The sequence below is a fragment of the Misgurnus anguillicaudatus genome, chromosome 10, assembly GCF_027580225.2.
Source record: "Misgurnus anguillicaudatus chromosome 10, ASM2758022v2, whole genome shotgun sequence".
NCBI lineage: Eukaryota > Metazoa > Chordata > Actinopteri > Cypriniformes > Cobitidae > Misgurnus > Misgurnus anguillicaudatus.
In genome coordinates, this window is record NC_073346.2 from 26838199 (window position 1) to 26862777 (window position 24579).

General features: G+C 37.6%; 2 protein-coding genes across 5 annotated transcripts; one reads left to right on the forward strand and one right to left on the reverse strand.

The window, feature by feature from the left end:
• The first annotated feature begins 4965 nt into the window (after positions 1–4965).
• On the forward strand, positions 4966–8711 carry pou3f2b (POU class 3 homeobox 2b). Its single transcript, XM_055211915.2, has one exon. It carries the CDS (start codon positions 5059–5061, stop codon positions 6322–6324), a length of 1266 nt encoding a protein of 421 aa, XP_055067890.2. The 5' UTR covers positions 4966–5058; the 3' UTR covers positions 6325–8711.
• A 1834-nt stretch (positions 8712–10545) lies between these two features.
• On the reverse strand, positions 10546–23757 carry fbxl4 (F-box and leucine-rich repeat protein 4). 4 transcript variants are annotated; one of them, XM_055210566.2, is made up of 9 exons: positions 23608–23715; positions 22947–23041; positions 21665–22284; positions 20918–21254; positions 18074–18318; positions 17410–17623; positions 15875–15946; positions 11956–12268; positions 10546–11773 (listed from the first exon to the last, which is right to left on the reverse strand). In XM_055210566.2, exons 3-9 carry the CDS (start codon positions 22168–22170, stop codon positions 11610–11612), a joined length of 1851 nt encoding a protein of 616 aa, XP_055066541.2. In that variant the 5' UTR covers positions 22171–22284; positions 22947–23041; positions 23608–23715; the 3' UTR covers positions 10546–11609. The 4 variants fall into 4 exon arrangements, with proteins under 4 accessions (XP_055066541.2, XP_055066540.2, XP_055066539.2 ...); XM_055210565.2 differs by having other exon boundaries at positions 22947–23044; XM_055210564.2 differs by lacking the exon at positions 22947–23041 and having other exon boundaries at positions 23608–23757.
• Positions 23758–24579: the final 822 nt, after the last annotated feature.

Consider the following 24579-nt stretch of genomic DNA (forward strand, 5'->3'; position numbering starts at 1 on the left):
AGAATTTCACAGTAGTTCGTTTTACAGATTATCCATATTCTAGTACTTTTATATTAATATGCAACTGATGTCCTGTTTTCTGTCTTCTGGGATCCAGAGTAATACATTCAGTTCATAACTTGAAATCCCAGGGTAGGGTTGACACAAAGTGCAAATATTTTCAGGTTCAGCCTCAAACCACTATGGTAAACGTCAAGCAATAGAGTGGAGGTCAGCTGGTCTCAGGTCTGAGCTATACAGAGCAAACTTGTCCAAAAGGGCAAAGTCTAGTGAGTGTATACATTGCACGTGGGCCTATGAGAAAGTAAGAATGTTTTTGAGAATTATTTGCTTACTCTATAATGGCTATTAAGACTGACCACCAATATGTACAGTACATATAAATATTTATCATTATACGCAGTGCATGTTGACTATTTGACTACACACCATGTTAACCCATCATGTACATACAGTATGAAATCCACGCTACATTTAAGGGAATTTACATTAATGCAATTTTAGAGAACTTTTAATGGTTAACGTCTTTGTACAAACCTGCATGGTTGTGCCACTGTGGATTTCTGCTGCAGTATTGATGTTTTAATTAGAAAAGCGTTACATACCTCCACAGCCTCGTAACACGGTGTGTCTCCGACCATCTGCTACACTTCCATATATGAAGAACGAGACACGTGGGGCTAATCGAGCTGCACATGAGCGATGGGACCAGGAGCTCACTCACGTCTCTATACAGACTGATAGGAGTCTGTAGGCCCTGGTATAACAGGTAGGCAATCCCTTTGAATGCAGTATAATGGGTTTGACCACAACTTTCCACAGGTTTATAGGTTCATAAGGATAGGACACCCTTGTGCACACCCACAGTAAAGGTCTGACAAAGTTTTTTTTTTTTAAGTGTGCGAAGGGTCACTGAGGTGGCCTTAAAGTAGAAGTTCTTTGGCTTTTAGTATGAATAGGTTAGCCTTAAGGATATATCTGTAAACTAATCAGCTTGAAAACATTGACAAAATTTGCAATTTACATAAGCATTTCAAATGTACAGTCTCTCACTTTGGTTGGTTTTATCATCATTCTGCACTTCTAGTTCTCATGGCTGTGAGGTAATCTTTATTGGCTGTTTTAAAAAGGGGAGGGGTCACATACCACACCCTAACTACCTATTAAGTGGAAATAAATAGTAATAATAAGTAAATGCATCAAACTAAGCTACGCATTTAAGGCACTTCAGTGGGTTTTAAAAATTGCAACATGATATTTTCGAAACCCTAAAACTAAATTTTGATTCAACATGCTTTCTTTAAATAATTAAATTAATTATGTTCAGGCTGTTGACAGCAAAACCTTGCCGTATTCATTCTACAATACGAGTAAACAAAGCACACTATATAATTTTCCTGCACTTTTTCAGTAGGTAAAAAATCCCACATTTCTCCTTCTGACACACTTCAGATGAAAAAATAATTCAGAGTCTTGGTTCTGGAGGCACTGTATTGTGGATCACATAACAGGTCTCCACTTTGCCTCACAGGGGTGGTCTCTTGCGCCCCCCACAATGGATACAGACAATTGGTACCCAATTGTAGCCAAAGACCGATTTAACGATGTCTTTGTGTGGATTAATTGCATGGGATTACTAGATTCTCGGTGCAAGACCTGTTCAACAAGAGCCGTGTATGGATACTCCCCTACTGACGGGTGGCTCTCCCCATCTGACACTCACAATACACACATGCACTGGATACTTTTCTACTTTATAATTAATAGCAAGTTCACATTTGTTCACTTTAAAATGTAAAGCTGCTCAAAAGAGTTTTTTTCAACAATGCCATAGAGAAACATTTGGGGTTCCCCAATACCTTTGAGTCAAAATTCTTTAAAGAACCACTTCTTTCTTACCTTTCTAGAACATTTTTAAGAGCAGAAAGGTTATGTGGATGAGAAAGGTTTATCATGGAACCATAAAGAAAGACAACAAACATTTTGGATACTTTATGCACTGTCTTTCCTTCTTAGTAGGCCTAATTAATAGCAAATGCAGGATTGTTCTAAAATAAAGGGTTCTCAAGAGGATTCTCCTCAGCGATGCCATAGTAGAACCAGTTCTGGTTCTTCAAACAACTTGTTAGTCAAATGTTTTGAAAAGACTATATCTTTCTTTTCTTTTAATAGTCTGTAAAACCTTGTTTTGTGAAAAATAAAGCTTTTTAATGGAACTATAAAGCCAGACAAAGAACCTTTTAGGAACCTAAAGTGTACTGGAAAATGAAATCCTCCATGCAACCTCAGATACTTGGTTAATCGTTGTTTTTGTTACGCCGTAGATGATCAGACAGCCATTGATTCGCGTAACCGCGAGAAGAGTTTGATTATAGCCTGATTTAAAGCGTGTCTTTGTAAAATGTAATTAATTATTTTTCATCAGGATTTGAACATGACCGGGATCTTGTGTGAGAATCCACAGAGGAGGGAAATATGTTGATGTATGGGGAGACAGTTACCTAATTAGACCATAAAAAATGGGATCTTTACAGCATGCGGGTCATATAATTACTGTTAATTTAACGCTCAGATTCTCTGTCATTAATTTTTATTCCCTTAAATGTAGTTTGGCAGCGGCTCCCGGAGCTCAGAAATAGATTTCACTGTATCCGAGAGCGCACTGGTCCTTCCAAATGAATTACCATAGACCCCACAGTCCAAATAACAAGACTCGCATCATTTATGCGTTGTTAAGCCATGTAATTGAACGATCCATAGTTTGCATATTATACCATTAAAGTAATGTGCTTTGGTTTTCTCTCAACACGACTATTTAAGCTTCTGTGGCGATGTGGTAATTCTCTGAATTACAACCTTAATTGCCATAAATGTTCTTTTGATTTGGGTGATTTCACTGTTACGCCACAATGATGTTCATTATTACGCGGATGAATTTCCGGACCGTATCTTTAAAGTTTTTCTTCTCCATTTTCTAAACGCCCTTTAACCCCACGTGCTTTGACACAATTATTTGCTTTTTGTGTCTTTTACTTGTTTTTCCTGCTACTTTTTACAGTTTTATAAACATTGTTATACAGGAATAAAAATAAGTAGACACACAGTACAAATGTGAAAAGGTGAAATTTTGTATCCCATAAAAAACTATTGAAACAGAACTATTTTTTATATTTTCATTAAATAATTATTTAATTAAAAATACGTTTATTTTAAGAACCACTTGTCTTTAGTAATTCAATTTTTTATTGTTTTTAAACATTCTTAATTGTTAAATACCAGTCTGTAAAGGCCTTTCATGACATTTGCCCTTATGTTTTCTAACTTGTTTATTGTGCAGTCTATTGTTCAGCAAAGCGTAATTGGACAGTGTGCAGCCTACACCGTACTTCAAAGTGCTCTTTATTTACTGCTTTTAAATAGTTCCTTAAAATAATCTGAGCTTTCTCTCCTCCTTTTTATCTTTTGTCCATTACCCAAGTTGATTTACGTCGGGCCTTCAGTATCGGAGAGGAGGCGATGCTGGTGACGTATGAGGCGTTGTTTAATTTACTGCTCTCTATAGCAACCAGCAGCGCTGCTGAAAAAATGTCCTCCTCCTCGGACAATGTCGTATGCTTTTCTTTATACAGAGGCTCACAGAGAAGCCAGCTGGTCAGCTTTAAACACCTGCGCTCCCAAACGGCCCACTGTTGGGTTTTTTCTCAGAGCTTTTTCTCTCTAAAATGTCCCCTTTGCCCGACTTGTGTAAACAATGCAAACTATCAAAAGCTTTTACACATATTTATAGAGACCGTTGGTTAGTCAAATTTTATTAAGCTTTTTTAAATTAAACAAAATAAATTTGCATCTGTAACAAAAATCTATTTTAGGCTACTCATTTGCTATCTCGAATAAATAATCTGTTTCATTAAGCCATTATAAAATATACAACACAGGTGCTCCTATCTGTTATTAACTTCTGTTTGATCCATATTATGTTCTATTGGGATTTTAAGGTAATTTACACCTAAACGAAACTTTAAATTGCAGAATTAGTTTAATAAAAAAAGATAATTGTCTCGTTTTATTCTATATTAACAAGTGCATTTAATTTAGTATGTCCTTTACCAAAAAGCAAGAGTGTTATTATATCGACTGTTGTTTGTGTACTTCTTTCTCCCACATGTTATGAATCATAGATGTGCAAATTTACTACATACAACCATCATGAAATTTTCTGCATCTTTTATTTCGTATTAAGGAACACAGCAACAGAATATAACATAAATATGGCAATTACTAACTGATTTAAATTAGGTATTAAAATATTAATCATAATATATACAATATAAACAAAATGTATAAAAACAGATCTTCTATAAAATATCTTTACAAATACATATTTGATGAAAAAACATTCATGACAAATTATGCAAAAAAATAAGTTCCTAATTTACTGTAGTATTGATCAAATTTCTCCAGACACAGCTAAATATATCTCATAATTCTACAGATTATACAATGTCTTGGTTTAGTTTTATTACAGTACTTTAAAATCTGACACATGACATTAAAAATTATAATTAAATATTTTTGTAGAAATGTACACACTTCATTATTTAATGCAGGTGTCAGATGTGCACACACATTTAACTTAAACTCTAAACATGCTCCATTAAGTTTACTATATCAAAATAACAGAAAACCTAAATTTCAAATATGGCTACAAAAGAAATTAGTTGTCATATTTGTAAAATGAACCACTATCGCCTGTAATAAACGGCATCTCATAAAATGTTTAAGTTTAATATAATGTATAAATTCTATTAAATGAGACATACAAATACATAAAAGCACATTTCCTAATACTAAAATGAAATTTAATTCTAAGTTATAAAAGTCATAACCTTTGTTGGTCTTCGCTCCGGTCTTGGTGCCCCGTTGGTCCCTCACATTTCAGAGGTGCTGCAGGACACAGAGATGTTTTGAGGGAAAGAGGCAGTGTTTGTTAAGACTCTCTCCTAACCAATGAACTAACAGCTCCCTCTAAAAGCTCACGTCCATCATCAATTGTACCCAATGAACGTCTTAGAGGGGCGGAGCTCAGGTGCGCGCCTCTGCGTCCACTTGGCAAAGAGCCTGGGAGACGCCTGTGGCAAAAGAGTAACTGTCAAATGCAAGGTTCCCCTAATAGGAGCGATCAGTCCGGCTCCGAGAGTCATGGCGACTACAGCATCCAATCATTACAACATCCTCACCTCCAGCCCATCTATTGTACACTCGGAGCCTGGAAGCATGCAGCAAGCTACGGCTTACAGGGACGCGCAAACCCTGTTGCAGAGTGACTACTCACTGCAGAGCAACAGTCACCCGCTCAGCCACGCGCACCAGTGGATAACAGCCTTATCACACGGAGAAGGAGGTCCGTGGTCGTCCAGTCCCCTCGGCGAGCAGGACATCAAGCCAGCGGTACAGAGCACCCGGGACGAGATGCACAATTCGAGCAGTTTGCAGCATCAGTCGCGAGCACCGCACCTGGTACATCAGACGCACACTAACCATCACGATTCAAGGGCATGGAGAACAACAACGGCAGCTCACATTCCCAGCATGGCAACATCAAACGGACAGAGCCTTATTTACTCCCAGCCCGGGTTCAGCGTGAACGGTCTCATCCCGGGCAGCGGCCAGGGCATCCACCACCACGCACACGAGGACCACCACAGTCCCCATCTCAGCGACCACGGCCATCCGCCGTCCCAACACCAGCACCAGACGCACCAGAGTCACCACGACCACTCGGACGAGGACACGCCGACCTCCGACGACTTGGAACAGTTTGCAAAACAGTTTAAACAGAGGAGGATCAAGCTGGGTTTCACGCAGGCGGACGTTGGACTAGCTTTGGGAACGCTTTATGGAAATGTGTTTTCGCAGACCACGATATGCAGGTTCGAGGCCCTGCAACTTAGCTTCAAGAACATGTGCAAGCTCAAACCTTTGTTGAACAAGTGGTTGGAGGAGGCAGACTCCACATCTGGGAGCCCCACCAGCTTGGACAAGATAGCCGCGCAAGGGAGGAAGCGCAAAAAGCGGACTTCCATTGAGGTAAGCGTCAAAGGGGCTTTGGAAAGCCATTTCCTTAAGTGCCCAAAGCCAGCCGCGTCGGAAATTACTTCGCTGGCGGACAGTCTGCAGTTGGAAAAAGAGGTTGTGAGGGTTTGGTTTTGTAATAGAAGACAGAAAGAGAAACGGATGACTCCTCCCGGAGGACCTCTACCGGGTACCGAGGACGTATACGGAGACACGCCGCCGCATCACGGAGTTCAGACGCCAGTTCAGTGAAAAACAAAGACAAATCATAATATTATTATTGACTGCCTCAGACTTAATTTATACGTTCACACTGAGATCTAAACACGGAACTATCCAAAGTGATAGCAGCCGCGGTTTAAGAGGATATAAATCCGTCTTCAATGTTACTCAAAATTCGTACTGCTGCACCGGAGGGGACGCGTGTTCCCCCGCGAGAGCAAAGAGAACGGTTGTTCTGTGAATACCCAGCACTGTGAATAGACGCAGTTTTAAGGTGTAACCCTATATTTAACATACACTTTGAGACGAGCGAAACGTCCCTCAAACGTGAGCGTGGGTGTCCCATGGCCAGTTGTTTACATCTAGACCTGATAGGATACAGCAACACATGCGTTTTCTTTAGCAGGTTTAGTCTCAAGCCTGGGAAGTGACTTGAGCTGCAGCATTAAACAAATACACGCCATTTTTTATCTCTGTTGTGAGCGACTGAGGGTGAATATCGACTCAGAAAAACATCAATGTGAAATGCATCCACCCACAGTATTTCACAATTATTTTGGAATCAGGAAAAATGCCTTATATTATTATTATTATTAGTAGTAGTATTATTATACATCATGGATGTGTACAACATAGGCTACCTTGAGGTGCAAGGTCACACTAAACAGATGTTGCAGTTGTGGCTCTGTGAAATCAGTCTTACAAAATTGATTCTAGTCTTTTACAGTCTTATCAATACAGATGACTCTAAATTGAAAATAGAAAGTGCCAGAACCAAGCTGCAGACAGGTCACTGAAGGGCTAGAGACAAAACCTGACATTTCCGTCTATCTAGACACATTCCCATAAAATACAATTGTTTCACAGGACTCAAAACAGTGCTGTAAATATTGTATAATTTTAAAGGACATAGCTTCGATATCCTCTCACTTGAGCACTTTTTCTTATCATTTTGAATTTGGAAAAGATTTTTAGCGGTTGTTTATTTCGTTTTCCTCCTTTGTTTAAGATGGTTTTGCATTAGAGTTGGTATATTTGCCTTTATATTTATAGTCATTTAGCCGAATAATGCTTGCTCTCTCTCGCGTGAGTCAGTTGCTTTTTAACCCACATTCAGCTGCTTTTTTATAAATTATGAGCTGACTTTACTATATGTTTATGTATAGTAAACAATGTTCAGTCTTCAACAATGTTAGCACTATTTTCTACCCAACAAATTCAATATTATATATCTCAAACGTTTGAATGTCTTTTTTAATTATTTTGAAATAGAAATTATTCACACAGTGTAGTGGAGAATGGGAAAAGCAAATGATGTGATCTGCAATATTTTCGTTTCCAGTCTGTATTTCAAATTACATTGCAATCATTTTTAAAGCATATTAATTTGAAACACAAGCACTAGCTTATTATTATTATTATTATTATTTTATTATTATTATTACGGTTAAATTATCTCCACGTTTTCCTATAAAATAATTTTGGGGGCTCTGTGGTTTTTAATGACGTTGGTCTCGGCTAGCATTTATAGAAACACGATGTATTGATTATAACTGAAAATGTAAACACTGGAATGAAGAATTAGGAAAATGTCTCTATACGGGGCTACTATACGTCAGTATGTAAATACAATTTTGCAATCAGAAATGATTTTTTATTTTCTTATATTATTTTTGATTATTTTTTAAATATTATGTTGGTGTAAATCTATTCCACACAAATTCCCGGGACATCTGTTGTTACGGTTCACATGAAAACTAAAGAAACATATACATTAATCGATCAAACTACCATGTAATTCTACAAGACTGTGGGATGTATTTATTTGTCGTTTTGTTTACTCTGTCAGAAAGACTCCATCAAACGTTGAACTGAATGAATTTGTGGGTATAATAAAATGCGCAGAGGTTGTGATAGAAAATTGATTTTAGTAACATATCATGTTTATAATATCCTATATCTATGAATCAATTTTTTGTCGTCGGGTATTTACATTTATTTGCATAAAGTTTGTTTTTTTATATTGTTATGGTTTAATAAGGGCAGCAAAATCCTAAAATGTAAAATCTAAAATAAAAAAACATTACTAAACATTCAGGAATTTAGGCCTAATTTGTAAGACAAAATGTAACTAATATGTTAAAATACGAAATGTTTAAATCTAAAGAAATTTGGTGAGGTAGGCCTAGCTTATATAGGCTATCGTGTCTTCGAGGGAACTGATATTAAACAAAACGTCCTGTAATTTTGTGATAAATTATATATAGTCTATAGCTAAAAAAATAAAATAATTTTAGGCCTAGGCTACATGTGTAGCTCTAACTATCTCAGCCAAATGTAATTCCTGTTTTAATTCCTGATTTTGCCGAAATACTGATTTTATTTAAATGGGCAAACGTTTACCTCGAGATCGTCCCGCTTTAAAAAATTCAAAATGTTTGCAAGTGTGTTAAGAAAACGCCCGTTCATTTTTAAACCTTATCATTTTGAAAATATTGATAGTAAAGTGTATAGTTTTAGGGATATTGTCAAACGTTGGCATCTTTATAATACATCTACATGATTATAATGAACTGATATCAATTGTTGTTGGTGGGGCCCTTACATAAAATTATGATTTTCTTACCATCTTCATACCGGGTGCTTATAAATGTAAATTCAGTCTTGAATGAGTCTTGAGTCTCTGTGCTATGCACAGTCCCACATATTTATTATCCACCAATTAAAAGCAAAAAATTGTTAATTTACAACTAGGCTATATTGAAAAACTAAACCGTTTCTAAGTGATCAATATTCTTCACGTTTAGAAAAAAGTCAGGATTTTTTGTGTTAATACTGATGTTGTAAAATAATCAACCTTATCCTATAGTGCCACCTAGTGAAATTTCACCCAGGACACATAAAGTAACATATCGTTTAGCTCTATGTGCAGCTCAGTATTCTGGATGTTTACGATGCTCTAATAAAGCTGCTTATTTTTTCTCTACATATAGCAGAAAATAAGATTTTGTAGCACTTCCTATTTTCTTAAATTACAATTTGGATTAGATTGTTTTTAGTATTGGACTAAAAACGACCCAGAAAATAATATTTGCAACTGTTTCTAATATTTAAAACATTTTAAATCTGGTAGGCCTATGGTTTTAAATCAGGGCTACTTGGACAGCTATACTGTATAAATAGAAGTTCTACTGAATAGAAGTTTTTTTTTTTAAGAAAACAACAACAAATATTAGTGTTATAAAAACGATTTTCGAATAGTCAACTTCTTACTTTGTTATATTATATGATGTTTTAACAATTAGAAGGCATTAACAGGAGTACAGCAACTAAAATATTTTAGTGTACAACCTTTAGTATCTGTAATGTAACGTATGTAAAAGTTATTAAAGCTAAATGGTGCTTTAAACAGCGCATCAGAAACCAATAATTCAGTTGGTGACATTCTATAAAATAAATAATTTGGCAATATCCAATTTTTCAAAGTTCAACTCCATGCTCTGAAATTTGCATTAATTTCTGATTTTCTTTGCATTTTTTTACATTTAATATGGGACAGTGATAATACTATTATTTTTGTAAAATGTCCAAAATATTATGGTTTACAATAATAGTACAGACCTGAGAAAATCAAAGTAAAGTGAAGCCAAATACCAAAGATTACAAAAATAGATGAAGCTCAAGCCATACAATAAAAATGTATTACGCAAGATGGAAGATACACAAATATATCCGAGATGGTTCCTGTTAAAAAAGGTCTACGAAAACAGGAGGATAAATACACACATATTGATGCTAAACCATTGTAGCAGATCACTGCCACATCTAAATTACAGACTCCAAAGACAGCAAGTGCTATTATGGGTTGTACTTTCGATGTATTTACAAGGGTGTAATGACAGTTGTATGCATGAGGTCTGCATGAAGCGGCTATCAATAGTAGTACAGAAATCAAGAAATCGTTTCATCTAATTAACTGCATCCTCCAGGTCCTCAGGGCACATAAGAGCTTCTTGGTCCATCATTAAAATAGACATAAACAATTCATTACATCACTGTTAGTCCAATGAGACTGTCACTACCAGATTCAATATTAATATGCCGATAAACTTCTGCCAGAGAAATTCTGAATTTTAGTTTACTAGATGTTTGGAGATTTCCTTCGTCCCTAAATAGTTGAAAAGGCTCTCCAAGCACAAAAACAGATTTTTTTTCTTACACAGACAACATAAAAAAACAATAACTGCAAAATGTTATTAAGCCTCACTTTATTGAACCAAGACCTCATGAGTCATTCTCAGATCTGAAACAATGCTAAAAGCCATCTGCATTTAAATGGCACAAATTTAATACAATTTTCAAAACGACCATAAAGGGAGTAACTTAGTACAGCGTCAAATGAACATAAATACAATCTGTATACTCTTTAAGGTTGCTTCCATTTTTAGTTAATAATATAATTTTAGTAAATAACATACCGCAAATTAAAAATAAAAGGTATAAAATAAACACATTTTCTTACACCAAAAGCACTTAAATTATTTCCCCCTTTTCACTTCAAACGATTTTTTTTTTGCTTTAAAAATCCCTTTGGTTTATGGTGATTTTGGCAAATGACAATTTAGCATAGCACAATATAGACAACCCACAAACATACAAAGCACTTTCTCCTAAGGCACAAGAATATGTTATTTACAGTACCAGTTACCATGCACCTGTGTGAAAGGAAATGTACGTTTTACAACAGACAAAAGCTGTAGTTCTTGCCCTGTTGAGATCATATGTGCATAACAGTATTGACTCAATCATGGGCAAAGCTTCACACAAAGTATTGCCAAATAAGATTTTTGTACCCACGATTGAAGTCAACGTGGCCCTGAAATTATATGAATAAATAATTAAATTAGAGCATGTTACTATTATATTATTTTACAATATTCAACATCAATTCGAAATTACAATGGAAATAAAAACATGGTTCTGAGCCTTCTTACACTTGAATAAGTGCGCTTAAAACAAAACTATTCGGCAGTTGTACAGCATGTTACAATTGTCTCTTAAAAATAAAACCCTGAGATTAAGATCAAAAACTGAGGTCTTGTGAAATGTGTGATTCAATATACAATGAGACAATTCAAGCCGAGACATCCATAATATCTTGGAAACAGTTCCTCCACGTGGCAGTTCATAGCTCTGTGCAGTTCAAGACAGCATGTCTAAGTTCACAGCACCAGAATGCACCCCAGTCCCTTACTCACCAATGTTTTAGAGAATCATATGAACCATTTGAATCTGCTCCTGCCACAGATCGAGTTTTACTGAGTGAAACTCTTCTTTATGGACACATTGGGGAAAAGGCCACTAAGCTCCTGGGCAACGCGAGAGTCGATCTGGGAGCAGAAGGACACATCCAGCAGCTTCAACCGAGGACAGGATTGCAGTAATTTCCGCAGAGAGGCAGAGCTCACCATCCGCGTGCCTAAGAATGCAACAAATACACAAGCAGCACTACAGTAAGTAGATGCAAATAAATGCTGCTTTCCACCACCAGAACGGTTCTGAGTACATCAAGGAACAATTTTGCTATAAAACAATATTCAATAATCGCTTTTATAATAATTAACGAATATAATAATCATCTCTGTGTACACTTCATCTCACCCAGTATATCAAGATGCTCCAGTGCATTGCAGTTAGCAGCCAGCTCCTCCAGGTCGGAGTCGCACACAGTGCGGTTGGCGGTGAGGAAGAGCTTGCGAAGGCGTGGCAAGCTGCGGGCCAAATGCTGGAAGCAGCTGGAGCTGCTCTGAAGCGTGGAGCACCAACCCAGGTCCAGCTCCTCTAGCAGCCTGCAGCCCGTAACCAGCTCCGCTAGCCCACGCTCGCTCAGGTTCCTGCAGCGCCACAGGTCGAGAGAGCGCAGGGAACGGCAGCGTGCACTGAGCATGCTTGCTACTACATCGTAGTCCTCGATCTGCACACAGAGGGCCAGAAAATCACCATGTGAGCAGCGAAACATGCACATTGCTGAATTGTCAATCCAACATACTGACAAAAGTATATGTAATAGCATTTTACAGGGTAACACATAATGCACAGGTTTAAAAGTAACTTGTTCCTGTAGCAGCGTAGAGATTGTGGGTTTCATTTCCAGGGAACACACATACTGACAAAATATATATACCTTGAATGCACTGTTGCTTACAGTACCTATGCGTCTGACAAATGCATAAATGTCAACTTGGCTGAAATGGCTAAATACTACTTAAAAGGCAGGGTACCAAAACACACTTGTAGTCAATGAGCAGTGAGGGGTGTGTCTACTAACCGACCTCGTCGCCTGGGTGCGTCTATCAAAAGAAGGTCCAGATTCTATTGGATTAGGGGCGTGTTTGTTTAGGTGATTTCAAATATCAACATTGGCTTTCAGAAATCATGCACCCTGCCTTTAATGAAACAAAAAGCAAATTCAGGTATGCTGGGTCACCTTTTTACACTGAAATCAGTGAAATGATAATTCAATGGTAAAGCATATATTTTAAAGGGGTCATGACATTAGGAATCAATATGCATTGATCTATTGACATATAACAGGTCTTGGTATTTTTAATAAATCCTGCAAGTTTCATAGTTTAAAACACACTCTTTATTAATAACGAAAGCATTTATGTAAGTGTTCTGCTGAGATAAAAAACCGAATGAAAATGGCTAGATTAGTGACGTGTATATGAAGAGTTTGGTTCCAAAACGTGATAAACCCCATTAAAAAAAAAAACGAGTTACCGCCAAAATCAGTATTGTATCAGGTCAGTATAACAAAGTAAATTCTTAATTTTACGCAAAATCCAATATCCGGCATGTTTTCTGTCATCTTTCTCCCTTTTTTCCCCAAAATGCAATAAACGCAATCCGCTCAACAACACAGCGCACCATTCCACACATTGTAAACAATAATAGCGGCGGGTTAAATACACACAGAATCCTAGTTTTCCTCATCTTGTACTTCGTGATCAATAAACAAACAAAAACAAAATACTTTGATGGCATTGCCAAACCTGTGGTGGTTTTCTGTGAAGAAATGTAAGCCATCAAAATCTTACGCGAGAGGCACTTGGGAGAAGGAAAAATGCCGGTTGCTTGTTCTCCCGACAGCTAAAAGCTTCTGTAATGCTAACACATTATCACCAGGGGATCTTATGAAAAACTTTCAATTTATTTACGCGAAGCCAATGAAAATCGAGCAGGACCAAAACATTTTAAAGCTGATCGCTGTGAAAAAGTTCAGCGACAACGTCACAAGTATAACAACAGCCATTACCGTGTTCTTATAATATGGCAAAGTAAGTGTTTTGATTTGTGCCATTAATGTTTAATCGGTGTATACCACTCAGGGGCGTCGGACTGGGGGTAAAACCAGTACTGATTACCAGGGCCCCAAAGAAGAGAGGGCCCTTGAAAAGTCTGGAATATATTATGGGGGTGGGGCATGGGGGCCCATCAAGACTGCCTATGCATAGGGCCCGAGATCTTGTGCAACGCCCCTGATACCACTAGTCAACTAAATGAATATAACATGGCAAAGATGAATGCGTATTTAATGGATTTATAGCATTCCGTAGAAAAAAATAATCAGTGTTTATAATAAATGTTTGAAAATCAAATTATGGATTTGAGTTTTTAATGTTATTATAACCTAAAGATGCTATGTGTACGTTCGTAACAGAAAATAGTGGTTTTCATCTTGTTACGTTCTTGGTATAGAAAACACGTTTTTACCGAAATAGTCAAAATGGATTTTTTATGCTTTGAAACCAAACTCTTCATATATATAACAAAGATATATTAATTTTCATATGACCTGCCTGCTCCAGGTCTGCAAACTCCCCCTTCTCTGCCCCAGAGAAAGACACAGGACGACATCATATCATTGGCTCCACCCACTCGTGTTCAGTGACTGAACTTCAGTCAGTGCACCAACTCAAAGGGATCTGAAGGAGTAGTTGTTTACAATCACGATAAGATTGTAATAACAGTAAGATTGCGATGTCAGACATATTTTGTGGTGTTGCTGGCTGTGGAGAACAAGCATTCTTTCAAGGCTTCTGAAAGACCCGGATGTCAGAGACCTAAGCTCCAACTGTTTTAAACTAAAGTTGGTGGCAATAAGTGCATTATTTAGGGTGCAATTCTCTGTTTAAAAGATTAAAAACATTGCAGTGTTTATAAAAATGTGTCTATGATCGTGATTTATTTATATGTGTTTTCTTTGATCGGATCACAAGTTGATGAGAAAGACACATCACATTTACACCTGGTTTTTAAATCCGTCTCTTTTGTTTACTTTCGACCGCTTCTGTCCTGAATACTGTGAGGGGGTGGTCTGTCGAGACTGTGGGCGAGTCTCTCTGCTGTCATCTAAACGCGAGCAGGAGTCTGACGAGTTTATATGGACAGTGACTAATATTATGTCGGAGTCCGCTGCTTGTGTTGCAAGTAAACATGCTGCACAGTGTTTTGTACATGTATATGTAAGAGCTTTCTCTGAATTTTCAGCGCAATTGATGAAATAAGATCGCGAAAATTTCACACGCTTGCAAAATGAAACTATGTGGAGATCAGCCACTTTAGTTTTATCAATGAAAGGATAAAAATAGCGCTGTACACCGTGTGTTCGCATCAGAAGCAAGTAAAGACGTAAAACATTGTGTTCAGTACCTCAGATTAGATAAATGGGCAGAGAGAAGGCGGTCTGTGTGGCTGTTCGAACACATTCAACCACATGTGCGTTTACACTACAAAAGCAATCCGATCGTAAGTGTTTTCGACTACCTCTGAAAGTGGTCCAAAGTGGACGAGCTCAAAACGTTTTGAACACCGTTTACACCTGGCATTAACGTTGTACACTTGTGATCCGATCGACGAAAAAGCATGTTAATGCCAGGTGTAAACAGCCTCTTTAGTGGTAAAAACTTTTTGTCTTTGTGCTTAGTTGTCTTAGTTTGGCTGTCTGTGTCATAAAAATACACACCCTGTGCTTAAAAAGACCATTTGAGAAGGTGTATTTGTGGTAAAACTGCATAGGTGCTACAGCATGTAGCCTGTCAATCATAGAAGTGGGCGGGACACCGAGTAAGGCCGAATGCTCTTAAAGACAACACACCAATCAGACTGTTTCCATCAGAGAATGAAAAACAGAGTGGAATAATAATAATAATTCCTTGAAGAACAATATGGTCCTTCTTGCACATTGGTGCTCACGCCCCAAAGGTAAAAGAAATACTTGTATTTTAAATTTGTATGTTTTTCTGCAGTAATATTGTAAGTAAATAAAAAAGAAACATGTCATGACCCCTTTAAGTACAAACTTATTTTGTATGGTACCATTGAAGCATACTACAACGAAATACAATTGTGTTTTGATTCTGGGCCAGAAAACTAATCCACTCACCTACAGTAGTGTGGTATAAGGGGTTTAACTCACTGTTATTTCAGATGCCAAAATTACCATAATTATTTGGTTTGTCCAAACGTTTGAATGGTGGAGTACATGAACAGTTACCACAGTATCTAACATACTCACCATTACACAACTTCCCAGGTTAAGGTGCCTGAGCTCTGGGCAGAATGTGAGGATGTTTAACATGGCTGATTGCTGATGTGGCGAACAAGAGAGACGAACAATTAAAGAACAGCAATGGTTAACCATTTAATAATAATAATCAAAAACTGTGTGCTGATGCCAGTGAAGTAAAAAGAGATGAGAGCATGCTTGATGTCACAGTCAGATATGCCAACATATTCAATTGTGATATTCAATATCCTTTCATACATTTCAGAATACAACTATAATACGACTTCATGGTTGATGCCCACATCCAAGATAAAGTGGTATAATGTTTCACTGAAAAAATTGTTACAAAACAAAGAATACGGTCATTGAAAGCATTATTGTGCATGCGTGTGTGTATTTGTTTGTGTATGTGTGTCCACTGCTATTTACGCTAGGTTCCACGCAAAAGACAACAGGGAAATGATGGCGGGTTGGCATAAGGGTGTTTGCGACAGACACAGCCTGCCATCTGTGCGTTTATGTTGACACAGTTACCATCACTTCAGAAATAGTTACAGAAACATTATAAGGATTTGGAGAGAGACTCACAAAACCGCAAATGCTGAGTCACTGCTAACCACACACAGAGGGATGCAGTTTCTTATTTCTCCTAAATTAGTGGCATGATTGGACCTGCACTGACAATGCAACAGACTGAAGAAAAGATAATATAGCCAGTAAATCTAGCTACAATATAATGAGAATAACAGGTAACTATAACATCCTAAAATGGGCAAGCATAAACATGTTTTCATTATAAATTCTCAATTTGAGACCATATAAATAAACACAAAACAAGAGATGTTCATGCTAAATCTAAAGCCCTTTTTTGCATTAACACAAAATATCAGCTACAGAATTTTTAGCAGTTTTAGTTTTTTTTTTAATTATAAAAATTAATAGTTTTGGGAAGATCTAAAGAGTAATGCCAGTATTGATGTGATTACACATCTTAAATACTGTATATAGCCTACAGTGATGCCCAAAAATAGAGCTCATTTAATTTGTATGTAACCGTAATTAGTATTACATTAATAACTTTCAATTATGCAAAAATAATAATTAACAAACAGTCATGTGAGTGTTTGTTGAGTTTCAGTTTAAGTAATTCAATACATTTGGACTAAAGCAGATCAATTAAATTACACAAGATGACAAATACTAAAGCTATACAAATGTGACCCTGTCTGTGATGTGTTTGTTTAGTTTTCAATATGGTTAATTTAATACATTTGGACTAAAGCAGTTCAATTAAATTACACAAAGGGACAAATATGAAAGCTATACAAATGTAGGCCGGTCTCTGAAATCCGGGCTAACTTTGATTTCAATCATTGATTTTTACATTAATTTCAATCTTTGACATGGCCTTAGTCAATATCAAGGTTACATTTTTACAGAATATAGATTATCTAGGATGCTTTTATGGAAAAAGTAAATCCCAAAAAAGACTGGGTCACAAATGATCTTGCTTTTGATTTGGTGCATCGAAACCTTGCTTTTACCTCAACTTTGGTGCGATAAAGCACGAGTCTGCGCAGTTTAGGGAGTTTGGCGATGTGATTGAAGGCCTGAGGATGCAGACGGTCACAGGAAGCCAAATTCAGCTCCTGCAGGGACGGACACATCTGGGCGATCACCTCTAAACACGCTTCAGTCAGGAAATGACAGCATGACAACTGCAAACACACCAGACTGAGCCCACAGGCCTTTACAAAGCTATAAAAATAAGAAAAATAAGACGGAGATGGAGTTGATGTTGGGAAGATCAAATGAAGAAAACACATCAATATGTCCATGAATTGTTTCGTTCAAACAAAACTGCTACTGTTTACGCCATACGTCATGCGTACATAGATGGATTTCCGGATCGAACTGTGGAAACTCCTAGACATCATTTTCTGTAATGTCTATTGCAGTGATTTACGTCCTTACCACAATAATATATTGTCTCAAATGGTCTTCATTTATGAGCTTTTATCTGAACATATATTAAAGATATTTTACAAATATTATGTAATTCATCCCTAGCTGCAATTTGGACTAATTTATAACTGACTAGGAAAAAAATTTATTTACTTCCAGAAAGGTGAACATCCATTACACAAATATTTACATCCGAAGTCACTGGATCTGAATTACGCACTCATTACCTGGTAATGTCATTACCTGCAGAACCCAGTGGCCGTCACAGCTCCGCGGTTGCCCGTCCAGGACATGTTTAACCTCTGCAGGAGTGTGCAGCGGCTCTGTAGGTGGCACAGGGAGGCATCAGTAAGCCGGGCCCAGTACGGCTGCAGGCTCAGCTGAATGTACTGCAGCGGGTCACAGCAGTGCTTGTGAAAGAGCTTGCAGCTCTGAGCCAATCGGCACAAGTCTGGAAGCGCCAGGTGACTTACAATCAGTTGGATCAGCTAGAGGAACACAGACATATTCACAGTGAAGAAATTAAATACACCTAAATTGCACTGTTTAAAAATAACAAGGTATCTATAGACAGTCATCAATATCTTGGTCATAATACAGGAATAACTCAATTGTTTGGGGCAGATTTCCGGTTAGACTCAGGACTATGCATTAGTTATATTAGCACATTCAAGTAGTTTTTACAAACATATCTAACAAAAAACATTACTGGTGTGCATCTTGAGATAAAACAATGGCACACTGCAAGCTGTTTTTAGTTAACCCTTAAAAAGCATTTTAGTCTTGGACTAGACTTACCCTGTCTGGGAAACATTGGTAAACTGAGGCTGCGTCTAAATACCCACACTTGCGGTCTGTGCACTTGACTACGTACATGACGCATTTTCTGTATTTTGTCCTGGTGTTCTATTGGGCATAAAGATCCCCAAGCGTGAATGTAGAATAATTCATCCAGTGGGACACACTTAGCAAGTGTAAAAATGTCAATTCATGTGGCAGCGATTTGCACCACAACTTATTCTTTTATTAGTTACTTTTAATTTATTGACTTTTTTCTCTAAATAAAATAAACACATGAACACTCTGAAATGAACATTTGCTGAACTTAAAGATTATTATCTACACTTATCTGAAACTTTCAGAATCAGAATTCTTTGCACCTGTAAATGCATGCAGCTTTTTTTAAAGTTTATTGTTCAGTAGCCCATGAATAAATAAAACAATTAAATTTTGTTTCTAATTATGTGATAAAAGCAGTTGCAGATGTTTTACAAAATACATAACAATGCTGTTTTCAATCAATAAAATGTGCTACACTTTTATTAACTACCAAAATATGTAACAACCATTTATTGACTTACAATTTAAAATTACTGCGACATTTCACGAGGTCTAGGCGAAAGTCTCACGATTTACATCCAGATCATAATGCATGATGGGATACACTTAGCCTTGAATACCGCTCTGAAGCAGTATTCAAGATATTGTGGGTTTAGTGTGCGTTAAAGGATTAGTCCATTTTCTTTTCAAAAAAATCCAGATATTTTGATCACCACCATGTCATCCGGGATGTTGATGTCTTTCTTTGTTCAGTCGAGAAGAAATTGTGTTTTTTGAGAAAAAAAAATCCAGGATTTTTCTCATTTTAATGGACCCCAACACTTAACAGTTTTAATGTAGTTTAAAATTGCAGTTTCAATGGAGTTTCAAAGAACTCAAAACGATGCGAAACGAGGCATAAGGGTCTTATCAAGCGAAACGATTGTCATTTTTTACAAGAAATATAAAAAATATGAACTTTTAAACTACAACCTCTCGTCTATCTCCAGTACTGCGACGCGCCAGCGCGACCCCACGCAAAACGCCATGACGCCGAAAGGTCATGGATGATGTATGTGAAACTACGCCCCAGTGTTTACAAGTGTGGAGAAAGAGTATCGTTCCGATGTTGTTGTATGCCAAATGATACTAATTAATGTCTTTTAGTCAGTTTATGTTTTCAAAATTGTCTGCAAATGTGCATTTCATATGTGTAACACGTGACCTTTCCACGGCATTACGCAATTACGTGAGGTTGCGCAGGCGCGTCACAGGACCGGAGATAGACGAGATGGGGTAGTTTAAAAGTGCATTTTTTTCTTGTTTTGCTAGATAAGACCCTTATGCCTTGTTTGGGATTGTTTAGTGTCCTTTGAAACTGCAATTTTAAACTGTTACGTGTTGGGGTCCATTAAAGTCTATTAAAATGAGAAAAATCCTAATTAAAAAAAACATAATTTCTTCTCGACTGAACAATGAAAGACATCAATAGTTTGGATGACATGGTGGTGAGTAAATTACCTGGATTTTTTTAAGAAAATTTACTAATCCTTTAAGCTGCACATTCCCAGTTTTAAGACATGGGACTTGTCGCACTTGCGCACTTACTTCCTCTCAAGTGGCCAAGACCGCAAATGTGGGTATTTGGACGCAGCCTCAGACTTGCTTAACTAGACCTGACTTGCCCAGTACCAAAAACATTGGTATGAAAATTAGGTGATATATTGCATGACTAGATGTAATACTGGTGGACATCCCATCAAAATAAAGGGATTTAAAAAAAAGTGAGGTACTGGCTAAAAACACTTTCAAGCCTTCTGTCGCTGCTTGATTTTGTTTTGGTGTGCATAGTGTTGGGAACAGTTTGTGTGTCGAGCTAGATATCAGTTTGCAGATAATACCTGTATTATCTTTCAAACACAAAACAGAGACTGACAACGGTTTGGACTGGAGATCAGAGCTGGATGGAGGTAATGTGGGGTTATGAACTGAAAAGGTATTTTTACATAACAATAAAATTGTCTCTAATTATCTAAAAAATTGCCACAAAAGGCCTACTGCAACCATACCAACCAAGTCAGGACTTGAAGAGCTAGACCAGATCTCAGCTGGAAACTCTCTCTCTATACTGCCCAAATCCGTCATACAATCTCTAAACAACCTTAACCTTATTATGGGGGTGAACATTCATGTTTTATAAATACCAAAAGTTCTACCTTACGCTTACATTATGAGCAATAAGTTAAGAGTCTCCAGTGCTTTGCTAACCTCATAAGGTAGCCTATCAAAGTAGCCGTTTCCCAGGTTGTGCTTGTTTTCTCCACCTGACCTGCAGCAGAGTCCTCCAACCTCACTTATCTCCTCATCGCTGTCACTCAGATCACTGATGTCAATGACCGGGATCTTATAAAGGGCCAAAATGGGTCTCTCCCGAACACCACGCAGGATCACTGCATCCAGCTCGGTGTAGTAGTCCAACAGAGAGCTGTTCACTTCCAGACGCAGCAGATTGGTGGCAAAGCTGATCTGCCTGATGCTGGGTGAGAACTGGCGAGCTTGAGGGGTCAGAGCTTTGGTGGGCTTACCGGCCCACAGGACCTCCCACCTGCACAAACACCAAGATGTTTTTGCATCTTTACAAAATGATGCAATGCATCAATGAGTCTCCAATTTAATTTGATTGCAAATATATGATTACATTAAAAAATATGCTGAAAACGAATGCAGAAGGTGTTTCTGTATCTCAACTGGTACAGCATTGCGCTATTAACAAAATGGGTTTGATCGCAAAGGAAAATAGACACTGATAAAATGTATAATTTATAATGGATTCAAAGTCGCTCTGGAGAAAAATGTCTGCCAAATGCATTAACGTAAATGTGGGACTCAGAATAGCATGCAGAGTCCCAAGACTTTTACCTTGTAGTTCAATGACACAACGGTAATAGTTCATAGATCACAACTCGTGAAATTGGACCATGCACAACTTTAACTCCACATCGCCCTCCTCATTACCTAACATCAGCTGGTGGGTTTTGGGAGAATGGGTTGAGTGAGCATGCCAAGATCTTGACAACTGCCCCAGGGTGGTAAGTCTCCAGCACTTCCACAGCCGTGGGATAGACAGGCTCCTCGAAGGCCAGCTCCAGGAAATCCTGGCTGTGGAAATTGGATGGCGTACGGCGGAAAGGAGGTGAGGCGCTCGTACACTGCCCCCACCAACCTCCATAAGTCCGGAACACGGCCGTCTGAGTAAAGTCTCCTGAGCTAGGGTAGACGTTAGGCACACCCGCTAGGTTCCACATGGTGTAAGACATGCTGTTCTCACTGCCGTAGTGAGAGCTGAAGTCCAGGACCTCCTTGCCATACTGCTCCACCTCCACCGTGACGGGCAGTGCCGAACGCTGGCCCAGCTCCACGGCCCGCCGACTGCCCAATGCTTCACTCCGCGTCCCGCTCCTGGAGCGCCGCCGCAGACAGATATAGTAAAACATGCTCAGAAGGGTTAGCATAGGAAACATGGAGCAGCAGGGCTGGGTTCGAGTCAGAAAGCACGCCCACTTTCCCTTCCCTGTGCTGTAGCGCAACTGGGTTCAGGATTTAGAACAGGCTATAGGCCAAGCGACATGCATGACCTGTGGGTTATAGAAGACACACGCACACACAAACAAACACACACAAGATTGTGAGAAACCTGAAAGTTGATCAGCAAGTCAAGTCAGTCAGTAAAATTAAAAATGACCATATGAACTTTTAGCCTTTGCCTTTAGTCTAAATATCTACCAGCCAATCGGCTTGCACAACAGCGTGACTTAAACAGCTGGCTTTTCAGGTTATTTTTAGCCAAAAACCATGCAAGCTTCTACCTTTACATTTAAACAGTTTGGTTTGCATGCTGTAAGCAGTATGGTGCAACACACTATCAGAGCACCCGCCTCCACCCCCAGCTCCACCTGCCTAGATCTGAATATAAGATAGTATGCAGATGTAGCCAAAGACAAAATAGATTGACATGTCATAACGATAGCGTAAAATTTATCCAGAGAGTTGTAGAAGATATTGTGCAGATCTAGCCAAAGACAAAATAGATTAACATGTCATAACCATTATTGTAAAATTGATCCTGCGAGTTGTAATAATGACTGAAGCAAAACTAAACCTAGTTAGTAAATCATACAATTGGTTAATTCTCTGAACATTATTTAGACTTATACTTTTGCAAAGGAAAACAAAATAATGGGCTGACGATTTTAATTGTCCAATATTCTATATTTAATGGAACAAGGGTTGCCTTTACCTTCATACACTTGCCTTCCTCCGTTTCAGTGTAACCTTAACAGCATTATGCAGATGATGTCTAAAGTGTGTGTTTAACCACAGTATTTAAGAGTTCTACTTAAAAAACACACACAAAATAAAACATAAGTCAACAGTAATAACTCCACCTGCATGAACTATGCATGACCTATTTACACTAAATTGCTTGTAGAAACAGAAACAAACTATATCTAGAAAGGGTTCTGCAGTCTCCTTAATGAATGAATTTCAAGTAAATCTATCTGTACATTATTAATCCAGTAAAGGCCTAACAATGTATATAATGCCATAGGCTAACACCAGCCTTTCTTAATGCAGTTTATTGCCTGGAAAGTGGAAGCAGTTTTAAGGAAGATAATTTGCGATTACCGCATATATTTTACAGAACCATTCAACATCACAGCAAATAGTTAAGGCAAAGCGCTTAACCAGCTGAACATAGCAAACATACCAAAGCTGTCGCTTAATTTTGTTCATGTGTGACCAGTGAATATGTTTAAATGGTAATCTCAACAGAAATGACAAACGGTTAGCAAACTGAGCTACAGAGTTCATTAGGTTTGTGAATCGGCTAAATAAAAAACGCAGGCTGTCATGCCACAGCACAAAGACTGACTTCCTTATAAACAAAGACAACTTACAAATGATATGATCGTTGATCTGAATGTTGCTGCTGTCGGTCCATATCTTACTTCTGCTGTATTCACTCGTACATTCTTTACAACTCACGCGGAATAAAAACATCCGCTTCACCTCGGCGCAATGCATTGTGGGAAGTGAAGTTTAAATGCCAGAAAGCCTGTTATATTTATTTTCCGAGACGTTTTCACGCATGTTAACTGTGTTTTCAATTTTTTTACCCTGAATAATTTTTGGTTTGATTAATTTAAAATAAACTTTAAATAAATGTATATTACACATTCTCACAATAATAAATTAGATTGCATAGATTTACATGGTGTGATATTTAGTTGTTAAAGGGATAGTTCATCCAAAAAAAAAAAATCTGTTATCATTTTCTCACTCTCATGTTGTTACAAACCCGCATACATTTTTTTTTGTTATGATGAACACAAAAGAAGATATTTTGAGAAATGTTTGTAACCAAACAATTTGTGGACACCATTCACTTCCATATTAGGAAAAAGAATACTATGGAAGTAAATTGGGTCCATTGGGTTTGGTTTCTCAAAATATCTTCCTTTGTGTTCATCAGAACAAAGAAATTTCTACAGGTTTATAACAACATGACAGTTGTAATGACAGTAAATGATGACACAATTTTTGGGTGAACTATTTCTTAACAGCTATTATTGCCTATTCGGGATAAAGATATTATAAACTTGTCTAGAGCAGGAAAAGCCAGAAATTACAAAATCAAGGCCACTCAGTCGGAAAAAAATGAGACGTTAAATTAAAAATGTTTTTAAACTGATTTTTCTATATCCAGTAAGATTGGATAATGTATTCTGTTTTAGGAAATCTTGGTAAATGCGTACATTTTTTCATATTTGCTAATTTTTTAACGTTTCACAGTTATTCGTTTAGATTTCATTCTTAATACATAATACATTATTCTCTTATTATTATACAATGATGTGCTACATAATAAT